This window comes from Trachypithecus francoisi, unplaced genomic scaffold (assembly GCF_009764315.1).
Source record: "Trachypithecus francoisi isolate TF-2019V2 unplaced genomic scaffold, Tfra_2.0 Lachesis_group20, whole genome shotgun sequence".
NCBI lineage: Eukaryota > Metazoa > Chordata > Mammalia > Primates > Cercopithecidae > Trachypithecus > Trachypithecus francoisi.
In genome coordinates this window covers 71,776,144-71,800,391 of record NW_022681466.1, presented here as the reverse complement: position 1 = coordinate 71,800,391, position 24,248 = coordinate 71,776,144, and the positions used below count along the sequence as shown (strand labels likewise).

General features: G+C 46.4%; 1 protein-coding gene across 7 annotated transcripts in view; it reads right to left on the bottom strand.

Annotated features, from left to right (window-relative positions):
• The window catches only part of VPS53 (VPS53 subunit of GARP complex), a 164,512-nt gene that overhangs the window by 30,750 nt on the left and 109,514 nt on the right, over window positions 1-24,248 (bottom strand). For all 7 annotated transcript variants that reach the window (XM_033185231.1, XM_033185232.1, XM_033185234.1 and 4 more), the window contains 4 exons: window positions 13,882-14,124; window positions 11,259-11,406; window positions 4,277-4,359; window positions 3,091-3,169 (listed from right to left, as the gene is read on the bottom strand). In XM_033185231.1, coding sequence (XP_033041122.1) covers window positions 3,091-3,169; window positions 4,277-4,359; window positions 11,259-11,406; window positions 13,882-14,124 — 553 coding nt within the window. The remainder of the gene's footprint in view (window positions 1-3,090; window positions 3,170-4,276; window positions 4,360-11,258; window positions 11,407-13,881; window positions 14,125-24,248) is intronic.

Below are 24,248 nucleotides of genomic sequence, written 5' to 3'. Positions count from 1 at the left end.
CTTCCTCACCTCACAAAACTTTATATACGTTTTCACCCTGTTTGAACTGCCCTCCTAATCACAAATTCATTCAGACCTTCACCCTGATCTGTTTCAAACACCACTTCCTTACGAGGGCCTTCCTTGCCTCCCCACCTGGATATGAACTCCTCCCTCTTTAAAGAGGCTGTATTTTGTACTTTTCTTCTGGCACTGATTTCCTCATCTCTTTTATTAAAGTTACTGGGTGTTGCTGTCATCTTACACATCTCTTGCCCTCAGCTCCTGGAACCTAAACACCTTAACCAAAGGTTTACACCTTTCTGAGCCTCGCAGCTCCCAGCACTGTGCTGGGCAGGGTCTGAACTGAACTGTCCAACCAGCGGCAAAAATGATAGAATCAGAGACAGAAACAACCATTATCACAGAAGTTTTTTAAAATCCTAGAAGAAACTACACAACACAGGATGCAGGCATAAAGAGCACAGAATGTGTGTTGAATCAATTTGTGACCACTTGGCTTGTTTACTTCTATCACATGGATTTTATTTTGCTACAACTCCAGAAGACTCAGACAAAAAGTAATGGCCTTCCAGCTGCTGCATTCCCAAGTCTGTGGTTTTCCTATGATATAAACAAAGGACTCTGGAGGCACGGTCTCTGTGAATATTTGCTGGTGTGGGCACGGGGAGAAGTAGAGGGTAGGACGGGGCAGGGTTTGAGGGAAATCCGCAGAACCAACCGACAGTTGGTATAAGCAACACCTGCAGTGTTAAACCCCTTCCAACTGTGATTTTATTGAAAAAAAAAAAAAAATCCACTCTTCCTTTGGTAGATGTGAAAATGCTTTCACCAGCTGCATTCCGACCTAAAGTGTGTGCAGTTCAGGAGAGACGGCAGCTGGGACAGATCACACTCAGGACGTGGGGAACGCTCACCAGCAGGAGGGGATAAGCAGAGCCTGCAAAACGAACTCCTCTAAGCCTCCGGACCGGCCCCCGTCCGCCTGCCCCGAGCGTCCCCCGGACCGGCCCCCGTCCGCCTGCCCAGAGCGTCCTCCTGTGAACGCCCAGGATGCCGAACGTGCCTGTTAGCACCGGACTCGTGAAAAAGATGCGCTTTCTGAATAAAACTGTGACGTCAGCTATTCTAGGACTTGCCACTTCAGTTCATAAAACCCCAAAGCCTACATTTTGGTTTTAATCTTATTTTTGTTAAATATTTACAATCTGCTGCAAAACCAATTCAGACCAAATGTCTGCTTACACAACCTTGTGACATGGTCACTCCTCCTGACAAGAGGGAGAGGGAACTCACATTTCATGAGTATTTACTATGTGCCCAGCACTAGACCCATGTGTTCCGTGTTTCATCCTCACAGCAATGCTGGGATTCAGAGATCCACAGTTCCCTTGGGGTAGGTGGGCCCAGATGACGTCACGTTGGCCCAGACAGGTGAATCCTCTGCTCAAGTCTGCTCAAGACCCCCAAAGGAAACCCTGGAGGAGTTAGGCCTGTCTGACTCCAAAGTTAGTGCTCCTCTCACTGCCCTCTGGTACTGGCCAGTATAACCCAGAGAAATCACTTCTCCAGAATTTGCTACAAGAGCCTAGGACTCTAGAGCAGACACTGACAAACTTTTTCTATAAAGGGTCAGAGAGTAAATATTAAATTTTTTTAGCTTTGTGGGCTAGTCTCTGTTGCAATGACTCAATTCTACCACCATATTGCAAAAAGGCAGCTATAGAGGACACGTAAATAAAGGAACGTGGCTGTGTTCCAATAAAACTTTATTTTCAAAAACAAGCAGTGGGCCAGATTTGGTTCCCAAGCTCTAGTTTACCAATCCCTGCTCAGCAAAGTTCTAGAGTTGCAGCTTCCTGTTCCTTGGTTTAGCATAACAAAGGCCCATTTCCAACTTAATTAACACAAATGAATCTCCCATATTCAAGGCTACATAAGAGACAAAAGAGGGGTGAAAGACATGGTCTGTGCACTTACGGAACTGACTTCATTTGGGAAAAAAGGCATAGGCACATAAAAGCCAAAAATAGGAACATGAGGTAGTGCTCGGTAAGTGCCAAAGGAGGGACTTGAGGGCCAAGGGCTGACTGATGGGCCACCACGATATGAGAAAACCAGAGTTCACAGCCTCATCAAGGACTCTTGCATTGGCACCAGAGCTCAGAACGAGTCGGAAAAACCGCTCAGTGGGCAAGAATGAAGAGTGAGTCAGAAGTTACTGCTTCAAGCACGAACGAGAACACCCGTTCTGGTGAGACCACACCAAGGTTTTTAGCATGTGTCAGATACTAATCAAAGACAATACGTAAATAAAGGAACATGGCTGATTCAGTTTTAATTAACAAAAATGAATCTCCCATATTCAAGACTACATGAGAGATAAAAGAGGGGTGAAAGACATGGTCTGTGCACTTACGGAACCGACATTCATTTGGGGAAAAAAAGGCATAGGCACATAAAAGCCAAAAATAGGAACATGAGGGAGCGCTCGGTAATTAAAAATGATCCATCTCAGCTGGGCGCAATAGCTAATGCCTATAATCCCAGCACTTTGGGAGGCCTCAGTGGGAAGACTGCTTGACGCAAGGAGTTCAAGACCAGTCTGGGCAACACAGCAAGACTCTTAGCTTTACAAAACATTTAAAAAGTAGTTGGATGCAGTGGCAAGCGCCTGTGGTCTCAGCTACTTGGGAGGCTGAGGCAGGAGGACAGATGAGCCCAGAGGGTCGAGGCTGCAGGGAGCCATGATGGCACCACTGCACTCCAGCCTGAGTGACAGAGAGAGACTTTCTCTCTAAAAAATATAAACCACAGACAACATCTCCTTTAGACTCATCAAACACATTTACTTCGTCTTTTTTTTTTTTTTTGCCATCCTTCCAATACTGTGTGATGCTCTCTCTCTAAAAGGACAAGCAACTGACCCGACCCGGGTGCAACACACACTGAGTGCTCTCACAAACTCCGGGGCCGTTCTCCTCTCCGCTGGTCCTTTAAGCTCCAATGAGCCTGGAGAAGCCACAGACAGTCGACGCCACCTGGGGCTGCTCTCGCTAGTTTGTAAGACACCATTTCCCACGACCTTACCTTGCTCATGGCCGTCAGGGCAGGATCACAGGCGGCATCCAGATCTTGAACCAGCAGCTGAATACTGCTGGAGATGACGCTGCAAATCAAAGAAATCACTGTGGTCACTCCTTCAAACAACGGCCTTCTGAATGACTGACACTCAGGCCTCTGTGTCAAACTCAGATTCATCATTTCATCGGCGAAGTTTGAGCTTCAATCAATGACAGCGGAAGAGCAGCTTGGCTCTTTCTTCACGTCCTGGTTTTACCCGGCTATATCCTCACCCAGTCAGGACACAGAACCCCACGGCCCATCTCCCTAATCACCACCCCAGTATCCCTGTTCCCATCTTCCTACAAAAGAACCTGCTTCCCAAAAATGTTTAAGTCAGAACTGAAGAAAATAAAGTTAAGAGAAGTGGAAGAAATAAACTAAGAAGAGAATTTCGATTTTTCCTCAATAAGCGGCTGACGTGAAAGCTGCGGTCTGGCCATGCCTGTCTCATTTAATGGCAGTGGAGCAGAAATGGACCAAAACTAAAGTGCCACAAGGTCCTAACAGGGAAAGAAGGTGGACCTCCCCTGCCACCCCACACTCTTATTCCCTCAGTGGCTAAATTCAAGCCATTTATACTTTACACTTTAAAACACTGAAGGTAGGCCTGGCCTTCTGTGGGTTTAGGTGGGGGCGGATCAGAGATGGCCAAGGGAGAATGTCTTCTCTGTGGTTATTCTTCACAGTGAGACAATAAAGACCCCATAAGCTAAAAGAGCAACTGCATTTGAGGAGGTAAAATGGCAGCCCAGTTCTGAAGCTGCTTCTTAGTGGCCAGTAGGGACTCATTCTGACCCAACAGAAACCTTAGGTTCTGCAGTGACTAAAGCCAACAGCCTGAGGCACGCTGCTGTGTAACAGAGAAAGGACAGGCAGCAAGCAAGTGTGTGCGAGGTACATACGTGCTAAACGCTGCTGTGTAACAGAGAGAGGACAGGCAGTGAGCAAGTGTGCGAGGTATATACGTGCTGAACGCTGCTGTGTAACAGAGAGAGGACAGGCAGTGAGCAAGTGTGCGAGGTATATACATGCTGAACGCTGCTGTGTAACAGAGAGAGGACAGGCAGCAAGCATGTGCGAGGTATATATATGCTGAACGCTGCTGTGTAACAGAGAGAGGACAGGCAGCAAGCATGTGCGAGGTACGTACGTGCTGAATGTGTCCATCTCTCCAGTCAGATTGATTCGTTCAATCAGACTTACATCCACTTTTTCTTTCAGTTTTTCTTCTAGCTGTTGCAAAATAGGGGAAACAGATGCGTGGTCAATGATTATCCAAAGAAGTAGCATCATCATAATAGTTAACATTTACTGAGTTTGATGATTCAGGCATAATTCCAGACGCTCTTGTTTTTCTTTTGAGACGGAGTCTCACTCTTGTGGAGCCAGGCTGGAGTGCAGTGGTGTGACCTTGACTCCCCGCAGCCTCCGCCTCCCGGGTTCAAGCGATTCTCCTGCCTCAGCCTCCTGAGTAGCTGGGAGTACAGGCGAGCGCCACCACGCCCGGCTAATTTTGTATTTTTAGTAGACACGGATTTCTCCATGTTGGTCAGGATGGTCTCAAACTCCCAACCTCAGGTGATCCGCCCGTCTTGGCCTCCCAAAGTACTGGGATTACAGGTGTGAGCCACCGCGCCTGGCCAATCTTATAACCTTATGAGGAAGATTCTACTGTTATCATCCTCATTTTACAGATCAGAAAAATAGCGTGGGGGCCCACCCAAGATAGAAGTGGTGGGGCCAGGAATCAAACTCCCTCCAGAGCCTGTGCCCTTTAGCACTGTGCTGTGCTTCTTTCTTATGACACATCGACAATTCCCATCAATTCATTCTGAAAAGAACCTGATTTTAAGATACTCCCTGCCCCATGAACTTGCCCACCCAGACTGGAAACCTTTGGTGGTGAGTAGCAGTAAAACCAGCTAAAATAGGCAGTGAATGCTACGATGGGCCAATCGCCTCATTAAGGCATTGGGGATACAGCGGTAAACAAAAGAAATGCGGTCCCTGCTGTCATCAGCCAACAGCCAGGAACAGAAACAATCAACATGTTCCTGGAGCTCAAAGAAAAATAACGGGACCAGGACTTGTAAATACTTGGAAATATCCCTGGGAGGTGGTTAATCTAGCACTGTAAACCTATTATGCAAACTCTAAGAATAGCTAATGTTTTAGCCTTCTTTTTTTTTTGAGACATAGTTTCACTCTTGTTGCCCAGGCTGGAGTACAATGGCGCGATCTCAGGTCACTGCAACCTCCGCCTCCAGCGTTCAAGCGATTCTCTTGCCTCAGCCTCCTGAGTAGCTGTGACTACAGGTGTGTGTCACCAAACCCAGCTAATTTTGTATTTTTAGTAGAGATGGGGTTTCACCATATCAGCCAGGCTGGTCTTGAACTCCTGACCTCAGGTGATCCACCCATCTCCGAGTCCCAAGGTGCTCAGTAGCTGGGACTACAGCTGGGATTACAGGCGTGAGCCACCGCGCCCAGCCAGAATAACCAATGTTTTGTCTTAAATTTGAAAATGCTATTGGGGTGCATAAATTAGTATAACCTTTTTGGAAGGCAATTTATTCAAAAAGCAAAAATTTAAATACACATATTGCCTAAACCAGCAATTTCACAGCTAGAAATGCATTTCAATGAAATAAGGAGAATAACGGATAAAGATACACAAGTATTTTTTGCAGCATTCATTAATTCAACCAATATTTACTGAAAGCCTTCTTTGTTCAGGCTGTGTAACAGAATAAGAGAGTTATTCAGTGAACAAAACAGATCAATACTGTCCTCATAAAGCTGGAAACAATCTACATGTGCATTTACAAGGGATAAAACAAATTATGGCACAGGCTTATCATGCTTAAACTCTTCAGCAGGCTCTTCCTATGACACTGAAAATAAAATCCAAATTCCTAACCATGAACTGGGTCCTGCCCAGCTTTCTGGCCCTGTCTTGATCCTTTCCACCTTGCCTGCTAGGCTTCAGTTACACTGGCCTTTTGCATTTCTGGGAGACACCAGGGTCCTTCGCCCTCAGGACCTTCATACTTCACACTTCCTTCTTCCTCTCCCTGAACGTGCCCTGCTCAGCCCTGCTGACCCATTCCCTTGCTTTGCTGCACCCCCACCTTCTAAGCTCTCCATGCTCCTCACTTTTTGGCCACATGTTGGCCATGCTGGTCTTGAACTTCTGACCTCATGATCCACCTGCCTCTGGCCTCCCAAAGTGCTGGGATTATAGGCATGAGTCACCGCACCCAGCCCTAAGTTTTGTATTTTTAGTAGAGATGGGGTTTCACTATGTTGGCCAGCCTGGTCTCGAACTCCTGACCTCAGGTGATCTGCTCACCTCAGCCTCCCAGAGTGCTGGGATTACAGGCCTGAGCCCCCGCGCCCAGCCAGAGCATCATTCTTTCTACCTCCCAATGGAGTAAAGAATCTGGGCTTTGAGCATCAGTGGCTGCTGACATCACACAAAGAGCACCCAAGCACTGTGTATCTTGACGGCAGACACACAAAACATCACTATGACGTAGTTTTCTGTAAAAAAGAACCTGAATCAGTTCAGGCTTCTACATCTAACTACCAATTTATGGGAAATACAAGAGACAAAGTAAAATGGTCATTAATACTTGTGGGTGCAATCAGCCAAATCCAAACCTTGGAAAAATCGACAGGGCAAACAACCCAGTTTCTCAAAGAGGAGATTGCAGGAGGCAAAGAGAAAGGGAAGAAGAAACCAGACTCAATAATCTGAGCAGGCCGGGCCCAGTGGTACAGCCGGTAATCCCAACACTGTGGGGGCTGAGGCAGGAGGATCACTTGAGCCCAGGAGTTCAAGACCAGACTGAGCAACATAGTGAGATCCTATCTCCACAAAAATAAAAACTATTGGCCGGCATGATGGCAGGTGCCTGAAGTCCCCATGTAGCCCCAGCCACTTGGGAGGCTGAGGGGAGGATCGCTTTCATTCCAGGCTGCCGTGAGCTGTGATCACACCACCGCACTCCAGCCTGGGCAACAGATTGAGGCCCCATATTAAACAAAAAGAACCTGAGCAACAAGGAATTGGAAAATAAAATTTAAAAGCAATGCCAAAAATATATCATTATTGATTCATTAATTGTAACAAATTTTTCATATTAATGTTAATAATATGGGAAACTGGGTAAGTGGTATATGGGAACCATGCAAATGATCTCTGCAATTTTTCTATAAATCTAAAAATATCCTGAAAAGTGTAGTTTAAAAAAAAAAAAAACTTATTTACAATAGCAATTTATAACATCGTTCTATGGTTTGTGTTCTCCAACGTGTATGTGTTAGAAACTTAACCCCCAATGCCACAATGTTGAGAGGTATTAGGTCATGAGGGCTCCGGTCTCATCGTGGATTAATGCCATTATCTCAGGAGTGGGTTATTTCTTCCTCCAAGAGATCTTCATTAAGCACTTATTACGTACCAGGCATGGTATTTGGTGCTAATGAACAGAGTAGACTCTTTCTGGCACGGAACTTAAAACTAATGGGGGAGCCAGATAATAAGGAAGTAAGCCAGCCAAGATGTAACTTCAGTTTTGTGGTGTTAGGAAAGAAACAAATTGGGCAATGCTGGAATAAGGGAGTTGCCTGCTGAAGAGGGGTGGTCAAGGAGGGGCTCTCTGAGGAGGCGATACTGAAGTGGGGACTTGAGGTTGGGGAAGGAGACTGCCAAGTGAGGCGCCACCACACCCGGCTAATCGTTGTATTCTTTTAGCAGAGACGGGGTTTTGCCATGTTGGCCAGGCTGGTCCTAAACTCCTGACCTCAAGTGATCCACCCTCCTCGGCCTCCCAAAGTGCTGGGATTATAGGTGTGAGCCGCTGCGCCCCCCTCTTCTGGAGGCTCTGAGAAGAAACTGCTCCCATCCCTCTTCTAGCTTTGGTGGTTTGATGACAATCCTTGATGCTCCTTGGCTTGTAGAGTCTGACTCCAGCCTCTGCCTCCTTCCCACGGCCTTCTTCCCTGTATCCCTGTGTGTTCAATCTCCCTCTCTCCTTTCTAAGGACAAGTCATTAGGTAAGGGCCCCCCCAACCCTAAATCCAGGACCAGCTCATCTTGAGATACCTAATTACATTTACCACGATAAGGTCACATTTCCTGGTTCCAAGGCCTAGGACTTGGACATGTTCTGGGGTTGGGGGGACACTTCAACCCACTATATCTCCCTGGGTTCTCTTGAGATGACACAAATAGTCTTTGATTTTTTCTTGCTTTTTGTATAACATGATGTTCTAGGTTCATCTTGTACATTTCGTGCCCTTGACCTGGAATTTTTCTCCAGGAATCCCTGGTTTCTTTTAGTGAAAAACTGTATTTAGAGATCACAATAAAGGTGCTACGAATATATTACTTTTATAATCAATAAAAACAATTTTCACTAAATAAAAAATAATTGGCTACTTGTATCATCAGTCATCAAAATGGTCTTCAACTTATTTCTAGAACTTCTAAGAGTCTGTTCTAGAAAACTAATGCAAAATATTTAAGATGCTATATTCAGAAAAACATTCTTTGTAAGGATTATCGCGTTTTGTTTTTTGACAGGGTCTCACTCTGTCACCCAGGCTGGAGTGCAGGGGTGTGATCATGGCTCACTGCAGCTTTGACCTCACAGGCTCAAGCAATCCTCCCGCCTCAGCTTCCCAAGTAGCTGAGACCACAGGCATGTGCCACCACACTCAACTAATTTTTAAATTTTTTGTGAAGACCAGGTCTCACTGTGTTGCCCAGGCTGGTCTTGGACTCTTGGCCTCAAGCGATCCTTCCGCCTTGGCCTCCCAAAACGCTAGGATTACAGGCGTGAGCCACTATATATACCCTGCCAGGATTATCTATAAAAGCAAAATTTTGGCCAGGCATGGTGGGTGGCTCACACCTGTAATCACAGCACTTTGGAAGGCCGAGGCGGGTGGATCACGAGGTCAGGAGATGGAGACCATCCTGGCTAACATGATGAAACCCCATCTCTACTAAAAATACAAAAAATTAGCTGGGCGTGGTAGTGGGCGCCTGTGTCCCAGCTACTCGCGGTGGCTCACGCCTGTAATCCCAGCACTTTGGGAGGCCGAGGTGGGTGGATCACAAGGTCAGGAGATCGAGACCAACCTGGCTAACATTGTGAAACCCCCGACTCTACTAAAAATACAAAAAAACTAGCCCGACGTGGTGACGGGCACCTGTAGTCCCAGCTACTCATGAGAATGGCGTGAACCCAGGAGGCGGAGCTTGCAGTGAGCCAAGATCGCGCCACCGCACTCCAGCCTCGGCAACAGAGAAAGACTCCGTCTCAAAAAAGAAAAAAAAAAAAAAGGCAAATTCGCAGCAGCATAAACAATGATCATGAATACTGCTAAATAATTTATGGTATAAGGCCAGGCGCAGTGGCTAACGCCTATAATCCCAGAACTTTGGGAGGCCGAGGCGGGTGGATCACAAGGTCAGGAGTTCGAGACCAGCCTGGACAAGATGGTAAAACCCACCTCTACTTAAAAAAATAAAAAAAAAAACACAAAAATTAGCCAGGGGTGGCGGCGGGCGCCTGTAATCCCAGCTACTCAGGAGGCTGAGGCAGAAGAATTGTTTGAACCTGGGAGGCAGAGGTTGCAGTGAGCCAAGATCGCAGCCACTGCACTCCAGCCTGGGCAACAGAGCAAGACTCCGTCTCAAAAAATAAATAAATAATTTATGGTATAGTCCCTTAAAGAGAAATATTATGTGGCCATAAACAATGATAGTAATAATGACACTGTAATGATAGTTATAATGATTATTACTATCATTATAATGACAGGAAAAATGCTAATGCTACATATGACACTAACAATAAAAGGATGTAACAGTGAATTAAGATTAAAACATACAAAACTATGTCTATAAATAACAACTGAAAAAATACCCCAAATTGCTAATATGATTATTTGAGGATGATGGGATTAAGAGGGATCATTTTTGTTCTTTTATACTATAGTTATTCTACCTTTAAAATAGCATATTTACACGTATGTATTTCTTTCTGCACACACAAAATAGTTCAACAGTGCTTCTTCCCAAAAGAACTCTGGAACCCCTGCCTTGGAGGTCCTTACAGATAGTGCCATCTCACCCTGGGAGTGGCCTGGGGCTAAACGGACTGCTCTGTGGCTCCAAGGCCAAACCCTGGCAGGTCATGACCTTCGCAACTCAACACGCCCAGGTCCCCAGGCAGAGTGTGCTGCTGCCTGTGCCTCTGGCTGGCTTACGTGCCACTGAGGGGCCTTTGTGGACACACTTCCTGTTTGACCTGCTGTATTGCTGCCCTGGCTCACAGGAGCTCCAAGCTCTGCTGTCTGAAAAATCACTTATGACTGTCTTCCTGTGGTCTAGGCATCTGTAAATTATAAATACAAAGTGGGTAGAAGAGCAGAACCTTTCCAAATTAGGTTCTTTCTCTTGGCCTCAGGGAATCCCAGCCCCAGTGCGAAAAGGAATTTCTAACCCCATGTTTACGGCTGAGTCAGAGGTTATTTTGGGTCTTCCTTCTGCCCCATCAGCTGCTGAACTACGGCCATTTGGGGGCCTCCAGCAGAGACATCACCCTTTCCTGCCCCCCAGTTCCTGAACGTCAGCATCCCAAACAATGGCTGTTTGTTTAGGCAGATTGAAAATGCCATGTAAATTTCAGAAGACATAAAAGCCCAGAGCATTCTGCCTAACTTTGTAACTCTTCTGAGCGTGGAGTAACTGGCTGTGACTCGCCATCACCAAAGGCTGGGTCCTAGTACAGACAAGTCTGTTCCTGCTTTTCTCATAGGGCAGGAGTGCTACTGACCTACTTTTACCGGGTCATGCCCTTTGAGGAGCTTACACAACGCCAGGGAGGTGACCAGTCCTACTTTCTTGCCCAGTCTCCTTTTAACAAGGCCTTCCTGTAAGACAGCTGCCTGGGCAGCCTTATGGCTGGACAGTGAGCTTTCCTCTGTGGCAGGCCAACTGCTCTGACTCAGGGTTGTCTGTGGCCGTGTTAGGACGTATATTCTTACTCGCTGAGCGACGCAGCCCAGAGAGCTCAGGAAAAGGAGGTGGTGAGTGGGCAGCCAGGACAGCTCACCTGCTGGGTGGTGGCCAGGCAGTACTCTGCTGTGCTCAGGATGCTGCAGATGAGGCAGAGCTCCTCCAGAGTGAACTTGGCTACTTCTGAGCCCTCCTTTTCCTTAAGGAGGCTGCTGATGGTCAGCCCTCCACTGCTGGTTGTGGTTCTGAGGAAAAGGAACAGGAACGAGTCAGCCTGGAATTTCTAATTTGCTTCCTGAACTGGAAACTGCATATTTTAAGAAAAGAAAGGGGGGAAGTAAATCAGTGGCCCAAATCAGTCCACATACAATGAGTACTCTTCCTACTGACCTTACCTTGACTGTCGTCTGTTTAGATTCTCTCACCATCAGAAATAGAAAGAGATGATTCCCATTTTAGTTAACCTGAATCGTCAGCCAGTCATTAGCCACATTAACTAGGACGGTCTAATATCCAAAGGGAAGGCTGTTGAGCTGCCCTCTCTTTAGCTTGGAACCTCCTGATACGCAGAACTCATTGGGGACCATCTGGAGCACGAAAGGTGGTTACCTGCCCTGTTTCTTTCACTTAAGAAAAGTCTGCACTTGCACTTCTGTGTGCTTGTGGAGGAGGACATACGCGAATGTGAAGACACGCTTCCTGCCCAAGGCCCTAAGTGTCCCAAGAGGCCAAAACCCATCTCACATCCTCCTGCGACTACAGGTTTTGGGGTAGCTCCAGCTCCTGAGTGAGTTCTACGGTAGTAACCGCTCCCCACTCGTATCTGGAGGCTTCGGAATCCTCTGTTGGCTCCTTTCACCTTGCCCCCACTTCTGTGAACTGTCTCTTTACTGACAAAACCCCAGCTGAATGTGCCATTTTTTTCCTGTTGAGACGCTGACTAATACACGTGGGAAAATGCTCCCAGGATGAAGTTAAACGGTGGCTGCAGGGAATAAAAGCTATCAGCAGTACAGCCCCAATTCTGCAACACAAACAAACAAAAGCACGCAGATCACACACATTATGTATCTATCAAGAACGGAAAAATATATACCAAAAAGTTAAGTTTTCTTTGGGTAGTGAGATTATACATAATTTTTTTTTTAAGGCGGAGTCTCCCCACAATGCCCAGACTGGAGTGCAGTGGCGTAATCTCGGCTCACTGCAACCTCCGCCTCCCGGGTTCAAGTGATTCTCCTGCCTCAGCCTCCCGAGTAGCTGGGATTACAGGCACCTGCCACCATGCCTGGATAATTTTTGTATTTTTAGTAGAGATGGGGTTTCACCATATTGGCCAGGCTGGTCTCAAACTCCTGACCTCAAGTGATCCGCCCGCCTCAGCCTCCCAAGGTGCTGGGATTACAGGCGTAAGCCACTGCATTTGGCCAATTTTTGTTTTTTTCTTTATGTGTTCCTATGTTTTCTAAGCTATGATGAACCTGTGCTATCTTGATAATCAGAACAAAAGTTATTAAAATTTTAAGACCGGGCGCGGTGGCTCATGCCTGTAATCCCAGCACTTTGGGAGGCGGAGGCAAGCAGATCACCTGAGGTCAGGAGTTCAAGACCAGCCTGACCAACATGGAGAAACCTCGTCTCTACTAAAAATACAAAATTAGCCTGGTGTGGTGGCGGGTGCCTGTAATCCCAGCTACTCGGGAGGCTGAGGCAGGAGAATTGCTTGAACCCGGGAGGCAGAGGTTGCAGTGAGCCAAAATCACACCATTGCACTCCAGCCTGGGCAACAAGAGTGTAACTCCGTCTCAAAAAAAAATAAATAAAATAAAAAATTTCAGTAATTTTTATCATGGTCAAAGAAGTTCTCATTAGTGAAATACCCATCACTTCTATCTCCTGTGAGCACAGGATTTTATTCTCTTTCTTCCAAATAACGTGAAACTCCCATATGTGATACATTTTAGTGATAATGACAGAAACAAATTCCGGAATTCTTTTAGCCATGGGGGTGATTTGAAAATACTAAATTCACAAGCATTACTTTGGGTCATATTCTATTACAATCAAACCTATCATATAATCAAAACATCTCTAAAATCCTAGTTGAATGATCCACCTATTTGAATAGTAAGCAATATAACAATCTTCTAATACCTCAGGATAATACAATAGTCACCATAATTGGGGGTTACGCAGTAGCTGCCCCCAGTCCTACCGCATCTTCAAACATTAGGCTCTGTCCGGCATGGCGGGAAGTGCGCACCACAAGAGGGACTTGGAACCTACTCAGAATGAGGAAAAAGCAGATTCATTCCTCCCACCCATCACTCCGGGGCATAATCTCACCGAATGAGGCTTGGATGAAACTGCTTAAGCTATTTATCAGTTATTTCCACCACAACCTCACTTTTTGTGTGTGTGCCAAGTATCTATCGTTGAATCCATGGATATTAAATAGGTATACAATGGGACAGGTTCCCTTGAGTCCACTGTGGTAAGATTTGCCATGTGGGCAGCCAGTGTGGACATTTCCTTTGATGGTCTTGATCAGCTGTGGAATGTCAGAGAGGAAATAGCTTCAGGCCCTCAGGAACTCAGGAAGCCTGCTTTCTTCCTTGATACTCTTGGTGGTTCAGTAAACAACTTCAGAGTGGATTTCCTTAAGATTCCCATATTTAGGTCTATTTGCCACCACTCAGACTATGAAGAACAGGACTCACTTGGGCAGGTTGCCAGAGAGGATTTTCCAGGCGTATTCTCGGAGGTACTTCTGGAAAATGGTGGTCAGGGCGATCATGGGCTCCCCCGTACTGAGCTGAGAACACTGCACCATGCACTTCTTGTAGTAGACGAAGAGGTCGGCGCAGCTGGGGAGCACGGCACCCCCTTCATCAGTGTTGGGCTTAGGTGGCCCCTGGGCTTTGAAATCAGCCACAAACCGATCTATCAGCTCTCCAAGGTTCCTAGGAGGAAAAAAAAACCCAAAAATGTTATTTTACTTCAAGAAAAGTAAAGCAAATGTGCTTGTTTGCAATGTACATAAACTACTGCCACAAGTAATCATTCCTACTGCATTTAAAACTTAAAATCGGATCAATTTCAATCAATATCACCATTCGCTACCACCACCACTCCTATAACAACAGCAGTAATAAAATTTAACGTATGAGATTCTAATCTCTAAATCGATTGATACTTGCGCTTTATACTTTTCAAGGCATTTCATTATCACACTGGACTCCAAACCCCTGTAAGCAAGATAGGGTATTATTGGTCCCACTAAAAGATGAGAAAATTAAGTCCTAGAAAGTTTATCACACAAGTTCATGGCAGAGCTGAGCCTAGACTCCAATACTAAAGTAAGAAACTGATCCTTCTATCATATTAGTACTGTTTACCCCTCCACCAAGGAAAACCCTAAATAATGATAGTGATCATTTTCTGAACACTTAGGATGCACCAGGTATCATGTCCATGCTTTACACGCATCATCTCATTGAACTTCATTTCCTTTTTTTTTTTTTTGAGATAGAGTCTTGCTCTGTTGACCCAGGCTGGAGTGCAGTGGCACGATCTTGGACCACTGCAACCTCTGCCTTCAGGGTTCAAGTAATTCTCCTGCCTCAGCCTCCCATGTAGCTAGGACTACAGGTGCACGCCACTATGCCCAGCTAACTTTTATTTTCAGTAGAGACAGGGTTTCACCATGTTGCCCAGGCTGGTCTCGAACTCCTGACCTCAGGTGATCCACTCACCTTGGCCTCCCAAAGTGCTGGAATTACAGGCGTGAGCCACCGTGCCCAGTTCATTTACTTTTTACAATAAACTTACATAGTACATAGTATGTATTATCACTATCCTCATTTTCAAAGAGTTAAGTACAGAAAAGCTGAGTACTTTGTCCGGAGTAATACAACAAGAAAACAGGAGAGCCAGGATTAAAAACTAAGCAGCCTGGCTCTAAGCTTCAAGCCTGAAAGCACGCTACTTCCTAAAAACAAAAAGGTTATGATGTCAGCAAATATTGAGACATCGCGAACCTAAATGTGTCCAAGAGATAGATGCCTAAACAAAGAGAAACTGGGAAATGTAATGGTTTCTTTCTCCTTCAAATGTAGTTTTTTCTTAAAATTTCCAGAATCAAAGGTGTAAAAAAATCTTAGGAAAAGAGAGGGTATGGGCAGAGCATGGTGGCTCATGCCTGTAACACCAGCACTTTGGGAGACCGAGGCGGGTGGATCACTTGAGGCCAGGAGTTCGACACCAGCCTGGCCAACATGGCAAAACGCTGTCTCTACTAACAATACAAAAATTAGCCAGGTGTGGGCCGGGCATGGTGGCTCATGCCTGTAATACCAACTACTTTGGGAGGCCTAGGTGAACGGATCACGAGGTCAGGAGATCAAGAACATCCTGGCTAATGCGGTAAAACCCTGTCACTACTAAAAATACAAAAAAAAAAAAAAAAAATAGCCAGGCGTGGTTGTGGGCGCCTATAGTCTCACCTACTTGGGAGGCAGAGGCAGAAGAATGGTGTGAACCCAGGAGGCGGCGCTTGCAGAGAGCCAAGATTGCACCACTGCCCTCCAGCCTGGGCGACAGAACAAGATTCCGTCCCAAAAAATAAAAAAATAAAAAAAAAATTAGCCGGGTGTGATGGCGCATGCCTGTAATCCCAGCTACTTGGAAGGCTGAAGCAGAGAATCACTTGAACTTGAGAGGCAGAGGTTGCAGTGAGCCGAGATCACACCACTGCATTCCAGCCTGGGCGACAGAGCAGACTTGATGACTGAAAAAAAAATCAAAAACAGGGTATGAGCAGCTCCAGACTTGCCTCAGGCCACAGTGGGGATGACAGTTGCAATTTTTGTCCCATTTCCCATTCAAACATCCCTGTAATTGTTCCACTGAACTGCGTCATCACCTGTGAGGATCCAGCAGCACTGCAGTAACTGCTTCTGCACAGCTGTGCTGGGTGAAGAATGGGAAGGGTTCCTACCACTCCTGACACGTTGCATCTTTTTAGGTTGCTGTTTAAGGCTATAGGAATCCAGCTGTGTTTTAAAAATGTATTTATATAATGGTAAGGAAGAAAAAGACAAGAACCACACATACCATCAGTTAGCAGGAATGGGAGAAAACTGACGTTTTACTCAAGGGCTTTTGTTATTGAAAGTCTATTACAGGCCAGGTGCCAGGGCTCACACCTGTAATCCCAGCACCTTGGGAAGCCGGGGTGGGCGAATCACCTGAGGTCAAGAGTTCGAGACCAGCCTGACCAACATGGAGAAACCCTGTCTTCACTAAAAATAAAAAAATTAGCCGGGCATGGTGGCGGGCGCCTATAATCCCAGCTACTCGGGAGGCTGAGGAAGGAGAATCGCTTGAACCTGGGAGGCGGAGGTTGTGGTAAGCCAAGATTGCGCCACTGCACTCCAGCCTGGGCAACAAGAGCAAAACTCCGTCTCAAAAAAAAAGAAAAAGTAAAAGAAAGAAAGTCTATTATACACAACCACTCTGCCCTCAAAGAACTTCGGGCCTAGGCTAGGTCTCCATCTGTGGTGATAGTGAGAAAGCAGGGAAGGATCTCATTAGCTGACCTTGTAAAGCTTCATGGCCACCACCCTCGCTCCTCATAACCTCTCTTGCCTCACTTTTCCAATGAATCTCCCACCTCTCCTCCACAGCTGACCCAACACTCCAGCCAGAGGTTCCTCATCATGGCTCCCCTGCTCACACACTTCCGGTCACAGGGCCTGTGCCTATGTGATGTCCTGGCCAACACGCTCTCCCGCCACCTGTCCACTCCCCTTTCAAGTTCATCCAGGTCTCACCCGCACCAGCTGCAACTTCTATCATCTGTCACACTTTACTAGACAGTGTGAGGATGCCATATATTCAGGAAATAACCTATTTTCTCCCATCCTGGGCCACGGCAGGCAACGCTAATCAACAAGGAGCCCCTTTTTTCACTGATCTCTCTTGTGATTCCAGAATCCTTCTTGAGACAGCACTCCAGCCAGTCACCTCTATAAACTGAAGCTGGTACAAAAGGCGAAGGAGATGGACTCATCCGTTTCGTGCATGTTAACACAAGTTCCCTGAGAGGAGGGATGACGTTTATGCTGGTTCTGCTGCCCCCAGCCCAGCCGTCATGCTAATAAGTGGAGCAAAGCTTCATGCTAGTGCTCAATACATACTTAGCTGATCAGCCTCCACACTCTGTTCCTAGGGGACGGGAATGGAGGGTGGGAAGGTGGAAATGGGATGGAGGCCAGTGCAGTGGAGATCATGGAACAGAAGGCAAAAGATTCCCCTGGGGTCTTCTTATGAGATTCTAACCTCTAAATCAATAGTGCAACCAAATCAAGGACCAGATCTCTGACATGCGTGGTTTTTTGTTTTGTTTTGTTTTGTTTTGTTTTTGGAGATGGATCCTCACTCTGTTGTCCAGGCTGGAGTGCAGTGGCATGATCTCAGCTCACTGCAACCTCCGCCTCCCGGGTTCAAGTGATTCTACTGCCTCAGCTTCCTGAGTAGCTGGGACTACAGGCACACGCCATCACAACCAGCTAATTTTTGTATTTTTTTAAGTAGAGATGGGGTTTCACCATCTTGGCCAGGCTGGTCTTGAACTTCTGACCTCGTGATCTGCCCATCTCAGCCTCCCAAAATGCTGGGATTACAGGCGTGAGCCACTGCACCCGGCTGACTCTGATGTGCTTCTACTTTCATCACTCACCTATTCCCCTAGAAAATGGATATTTACTTACTTGCTTCCTATTTCATAGCCAACCCAATGAGTAAGATTATAAATTAATTATGATCATACAGCATAAAGAAAATTTTCATTTCAAAAAACTCTACAGATCTATACTTTGTAGAATGTCTACAGGATGTCTACTCAGTTACTTTTGACATTGTTCTTTGGAGTGAATGCGAAATAAACCAGTTGGGGAAACCTTCCCCTCCCTTCCATCTTTCACTCTGCATCAGCATGCTTTGATGCCACATGAGACATTAGAAAATCAGTAGCTGGTATTTCACAGATCAGAATAATATAAGTCACCCCAATGGGAATGCGTAAGGCTCATTAGCTTTGAATACATGATCCAATCTGATCACATTTCTTTTTTTGTTTGTTTGTTTTGAGACAGAGTATTGCTTTGTCACCCAGGACAAAGTGCAGTGGCATGATCATGGCTCACTGCAGGCTCAACCCCCCAGGCTCAAGCAATTCTCTTGCCTCAGCCTCCCAAGCAGCTGGGACTACAGGCGTGCATCACCATGCATGGCTAGGAGGAGGCCAGGAGTTTGAGAATAGTATAGGCAGCAAAGTTAGATCTCTATCTCTAAAAAAATAAACAAATTAGCTAGGCATGGTGGTGTGTGCTTGTAGTCCCAGCTACTTGGGAGGCTGAGGGAGGAGGATCACTGGAGCCCAGGAGTTTGAGGTTACAGTGAGCTATAATGCCACCACTGCACTCCAGCCTGGACAACAGAGCAAGACACTGTTGGAAGGAACTCCAGCCTGGACAACACAGCAAGACACTGTTGAAGGGGAGGGGAGGGGAGGGGAGGGGAGGGGAGGGGAGAAGGAAGGAAATACCTCTCTCTCCTAATACTGCTGGGAGTTCCACTGATAAATTACGTGCCCTAGGAATGAAGAATGTTGCAGAATGGTATCAACAGAGGGAAAAACTAAAGTGAGGAGAAAAAATACGCCATTGCAGACTGGGTTTATCCATGGATGGCAAAGGCCGTTTTTCTGGTGGGCCTGTAGTCAGCATTCACAGAAACAATATTCTAATTGGAATGTTAAGCAGTGAGGCACAGGGAAAAAAAGACAGTAGCCAGAAAATGGCAAGGCAGGTGAGCAAGGTCAAGGGAGCTGAAGATCCCCAGAAAGTTAGATAACTTTTTTTTGTTTGTTTTTTTGAGATAGGGTCACCCAGGCTGGAGTGCAGTGGCATGACCGCAGCTTACTGCAACTTCTGCCTCCCAGGCTCCAGTGATCCTCCCGCCCCAGCCACCTGAGTAGTTGGGACTACAGGTGCGCACCACCACACCTGGCTAATTTTTGTGGGTTTTTTTTTTTTTTCTTTTGTAGAGACAGGGTTTTGTTGTGTCACCCAGGCTGGTCTCCAACTCCTGAGCTCAAGTCATCCACCTGCCTCAGCCTCCCAGAGTGCTGGGATTACAGGAATGAGCAACCACACTCAGCCCTGGAACTTCTTAATTCAAGGGTACTCACACTAATTTGCACCCCTTCCTCTTCCCTTTTTCTGGGGCTGAGGATATTGCTCTGGTGTGGCCAGTGGGGCTGGGGAGCCAAGGTGTGGCTTGAGCACAGCCGGCAGATGGGTTACATACAGGCAAATTGAGCAAATAAGTAAACACACTGAGCATGCTAGGACCCAGATTTCTCACTGTCGTAGAAGGCAGTTGCCAATGTTGAAAGGGAGAGGCAAAAATAAACCCTGTGGGTTGAGATTAGAATTGGAGGCATCAGCATAAAATGCAGTTTCTAAAATAGAAGCAGGTGCACACACAGCTATAGATGCATATATGTAGAAGCAGGTGCACGCACAGCCATAGGTGCATATATGTAGAAGCAGGTGCACACAGAGTCATAGATGCATATATGTAGAAGCAGGTGCACACACAGCCATAGGTGCATATATGTAGAAGCAGGTGCACACAGAGTCATAGATGCATATATGTAGAAGCAGGTGCACACACAGCCATAGGTGCATATATGTAGAAGCAGGTGCACACAGAGTCATAGATGCATACACACATATGTTTACACACATACATTTCTTAGCTCTCTCAGCCAAGGCAATCTGGAAGCAATGACACCGAACAGCAAGGAGCACACTTGGTTTCTAAATGTCATTCTCCACCAAAGGAACAAGAAATGCCTGGGGAAATGGATGACTCCAGGGCTGGGATAAGCCTCTGGTATATTTCGCTGTGCCAGAGAGGAAGGAGGTGCTCAAAAAATGATCGTGGCATGTAAAGAGGATGAAGAGCCAGCTTAAAGAGGCTCCCACTGGCCAAGTTAGGGACAATTTGAGAACTAAAACAACAACAACGAATCCTGGAAGGAAAAACAGACGAATGGAAAAACTGGTGCAGTTGAAACACAGTGTGCAGGTTATTAAACAGCATCGCGCCAATGTTGACTTGCCAGTTTTCACAGCTCTGCTGAGGTTATATAAGATGTCAACATCAAGGGAAGGTGGATGAAGGGGAACATAAGAAATCTGTACTATTCGTCAAATTTTCCTGTAGGTATACATTTATTCCAAAATAAAGTAAAAATAAAAGAGATAGTGATGCCTACAACCTACTAAATGAAATATAAAAATCTGTGAGTCCATGCTGACATGGATGGACGGGGGAGAAGTGAAAGCTTTTCTTAAAGTAGAATGCCAACTGATAAACGCAGAAGAAATGATGTAGCTAGAAAAATCACCATTTGATCGGGCGCGGTGGCTCACGCCTGTAATCTCAGCATCTAGGGAGGCCGAGGTGGGCAGATGACTTGAGGTCAGGAGTTCCAAAACAGCCTGGCCAACATGGTGAAACCCCATCTCTACTAAAAATACAAAAAAATTAGCTGGGCGTGGTGGCACGCACCTGTAATCCCAGCTACTTGGGAGGCTGAGGCAGGAGAATCACTTGAACCCAGGAGGCGAAGGTTGCAGTGAGCCGAGATTGTGTCACTGCACTCCAGCCTGGGCAACAGAGGAAGACTCTGTCTCAAAAAAAAGAAAGAAAGAAAGAAAAATCATCATTTGTCAGTCCTCTTACTAATAAACGACTCGATAAGTGAAAGACGAGGAAAAGGATATTGATAAAGTTTCAAGGTTTCTCCCAACACTTATTCATAAACAGAGATACCTGGTAGAGACGACATCTACACCAAGTAATAAAAGCAAACATCATAGGCTGGGCGCGGTGGCTCACGCCTGTCATCCCAGCACTTTGGGAAGCCAAGGTTGGCAGATCACCTGAGGTCAGGAGTTCGAGACCATCCTGACCAACATGGTGAAACCCTGTCTCTGCTTAAAAAAAAAAAAAAAAAAAAATTAGCCGGGCACAGTGGTGGGTACCTGTAATCCCAGCTACTCAGGAGGCTGAGGCAGGAGAATTCTTGAGCCCAGGAGGCAGAAGCTGCAGTGAGTGGAGATCACACCAGTGTACTCCAGCCTGGGGAATAGAGTGAGACTCTGTCTCAAAAAAAAAAAAAAAAAAGCATCACAAGTTTTGGGATAAACTGGCATTCTGTGCCTCCTGATATGAATTCCTGGGAACACAGGACCACTTCTGTATGAATCATAAATCATGAAGAAACCTCAGACAAACCCAAACTGAGGGAAATTCCAGAATGTAATTGGCCAATACTCTTCAAAAATGTCAAGGTCGGCCGGGCACGGTGGCTCACGCCTGTAATCCCAACACTTTGGGAGGCCGAGGCGGGCGGATCACAAGGTCAGGAGATCGAGACCATCCTGGCTAACACGGTGAAGCCCCGTCTCTACTAAAAATACAAAAAATTAGCCGGGCGAGGTGGCGGACGCCTGTAGTCCCAGCTACTCAGGAGGCTGAGGCAGGAGAATGGTGTGAACCCGGGAGGTGGAGGTTGCAGTGAGCCAAGATCGCGCCACCGCACTCCAGCCTGGGCAACAGAGTGAGACTCCGTCTCAAAAAAAAAAAAAAGTCAAGGTCATGAAAGACTCAATTAGTCTTCTGGGTTGAAGGAGACCAAAGAGACATGACAACTAAATGCAACCGGTGATCCTAGAGCTATTCAAACAGTCAAACAAACAAACGAGCAAGACTGGGACAACTGCTGAAATGTGAGGAGGAGACCATGGATGAAGCAGTAACGTTGTGTCAACGTGAATGCCCTGATGTGGATAGTTGTACTGTGGTTATGTAGAAACCTTGTTTCTAAGAAATATATATTGAAGTATTAAGGAGTAGTGGGGCATCTTGTCTGCAACTTGAGAATTCAAAGGTTCAGGAAAAAAGCACAGGTTGGGCACAGTGGTTCACGTCTCTAATCCCAACACTTTGGGAGCCTGAGGCCGGCAGATGGCTTGAGCCCAGGAGTCTGAGACCAGCCCGAGCACCATGGTAAGACCCTGTCTCTACAAAAAAAAAAAAAAAAAAAAAAAAAAAAACCCACAAAATTTAGCCTGATGTGGTGGTGTGTGCCTGTAGTCTCAGTTACTCCACAGGCTGAAGTAGGAGGATCACCTGAGCCCAGGAGGTGGAGGCTGCAGTGAGCTGAGCTCATGCCATCGTACTCCACCCTAGGTGACACAGTGAGACCCTGTCTCAAAGAAGAGAGAAGGTGAAGGGAAGGGAGGGGAGGGGAGCGGGAAGGGAGGGGAGGGGAGGGGAGGGGAGGGGGAAGAGAAAGGTAAAGAGAAAAAGAAAAAAAGAAAGAGAGAGAGAGAGAAAGAAAAAGAGAAAAAAGAAAAGGAAAAAGCATGCAGTGTCTGTGCATTATGTTGGGGGAGGAGATAACTATTAATGAGGAATCTGGATGAAGGCTATACAAGGGCTCTATGTATAATTCTCATAATTCTTCTGTAAGCTTGAAATGAGTTCAAAATAAACAACAATGGTAACTAGTTTACAGACAGATGCTAGGCTCTAGAAAAGCACGGGTTCTATTCTAACAAAAGTTATTAGAGGGAGCTCAGGAGAATGGGCAGATACGGAGTCATCAGTAACTTCTCTGAAGGAGAGTGCCACAGAATGGGGTGAAGAAAGTGCCTATGTAGAAACCTCTTTTGCAAGAGTCAGCCAGAGGAAATCACTATATCCCAAGAGTAGAAGACAGACGAACCTCCTCTTTGAAGATAAATCAAAATTGAGAAAACCATTTACAGCATGTAGGGACGGCTTAGCCCAACCTGCTAGTGGCCACTCTACTTCCTGCCTCCTCCCCGAGTACTGGCTCTACAGTCCTCCTACTGCTACTTGGCTTTTGGCTGGGGCAGGTGCTGCCGGAACTTTCCCTGGGCAGGTGGGAGGCTGGGGAGATGAGAGGGTGGACCCCATGCCAGGCTTAAGAGAAATCTGGTCACACTGACAAGGCCACCCATCCACATGGGAGTCCTGAAAAAGATGAGAGGGATGGCAGGGCAGGCACAGTTCCTGAGCACCATTTACTGTGTGCATGCTGAAGGTGAAAATGCCACCTCTTCTCCTCCTCACCACAAAGTCCGTGAGGTCAGCCTTACGACCCTCATGGTGTCGAGGGGCTAGGAGCATGCTCAAGGTCCCAGTCTAACAAGCGCAAAGCCTCACATCCAGGTCTGTCTGGGATCAGGCCCACGCTCTTTCCACCACACTGTGCTGCATCTCTGTCACCTGGGAAGTTATGAATGGTCTCGGACTTTCTGAGTCAGAGCTACAGCAAAAGTAGTCATGTGCACAAAACCAGTCCCTGCCTGAGTTCCTTCCCCAGCCTCAGGGTTCTTTGACTGAAGGGAAGAAGCAGTTCCTAGAACTCCTTGAAATTACACTCAACATAGTGTGTGCATGAAACGGATTTTTTTGACAAGAGGGTCTATGGTTTCCATTGGGTTCTTAAAAGGATCTATGACTTTAAAATGGTTAATAACGAGTGTGTTAGGCATTCTTTTGTCTGATTATCTCTTCTGACAGATGAGGAAATCGAGTTCTTTAAACTCTGTTTTCTACTTCGAGTTACGGTGTTTATTCTGGAGCAACAGCAGCACAGCCTGCGCGGTTTCCGCTCCTTCCTTAGGGCTGCGGAAACTTCCTAGTGAGGCCAAACAGCAGGGTAAGTGGCCAGCACCTCATTTTTCATAGGAAAATGGAGAGTCCCCGAGGAAGGCAGGCCTGGTTCCTTGCCCAAAGTATCATGAACAATGAGTATACTTTGCATAAATCAAGGCCATGTGAAAACAGTGGATGCCAGAATTACAGTAACTCAGAAAAATGACCCTTTAGACCAGGTGGGTTTTGGGAAAGGATGTGGCTACCTCAGACATGTGCTTTAAACCCTGGGCCTTGGCTGGGCGCGGTGGCTTGTGCC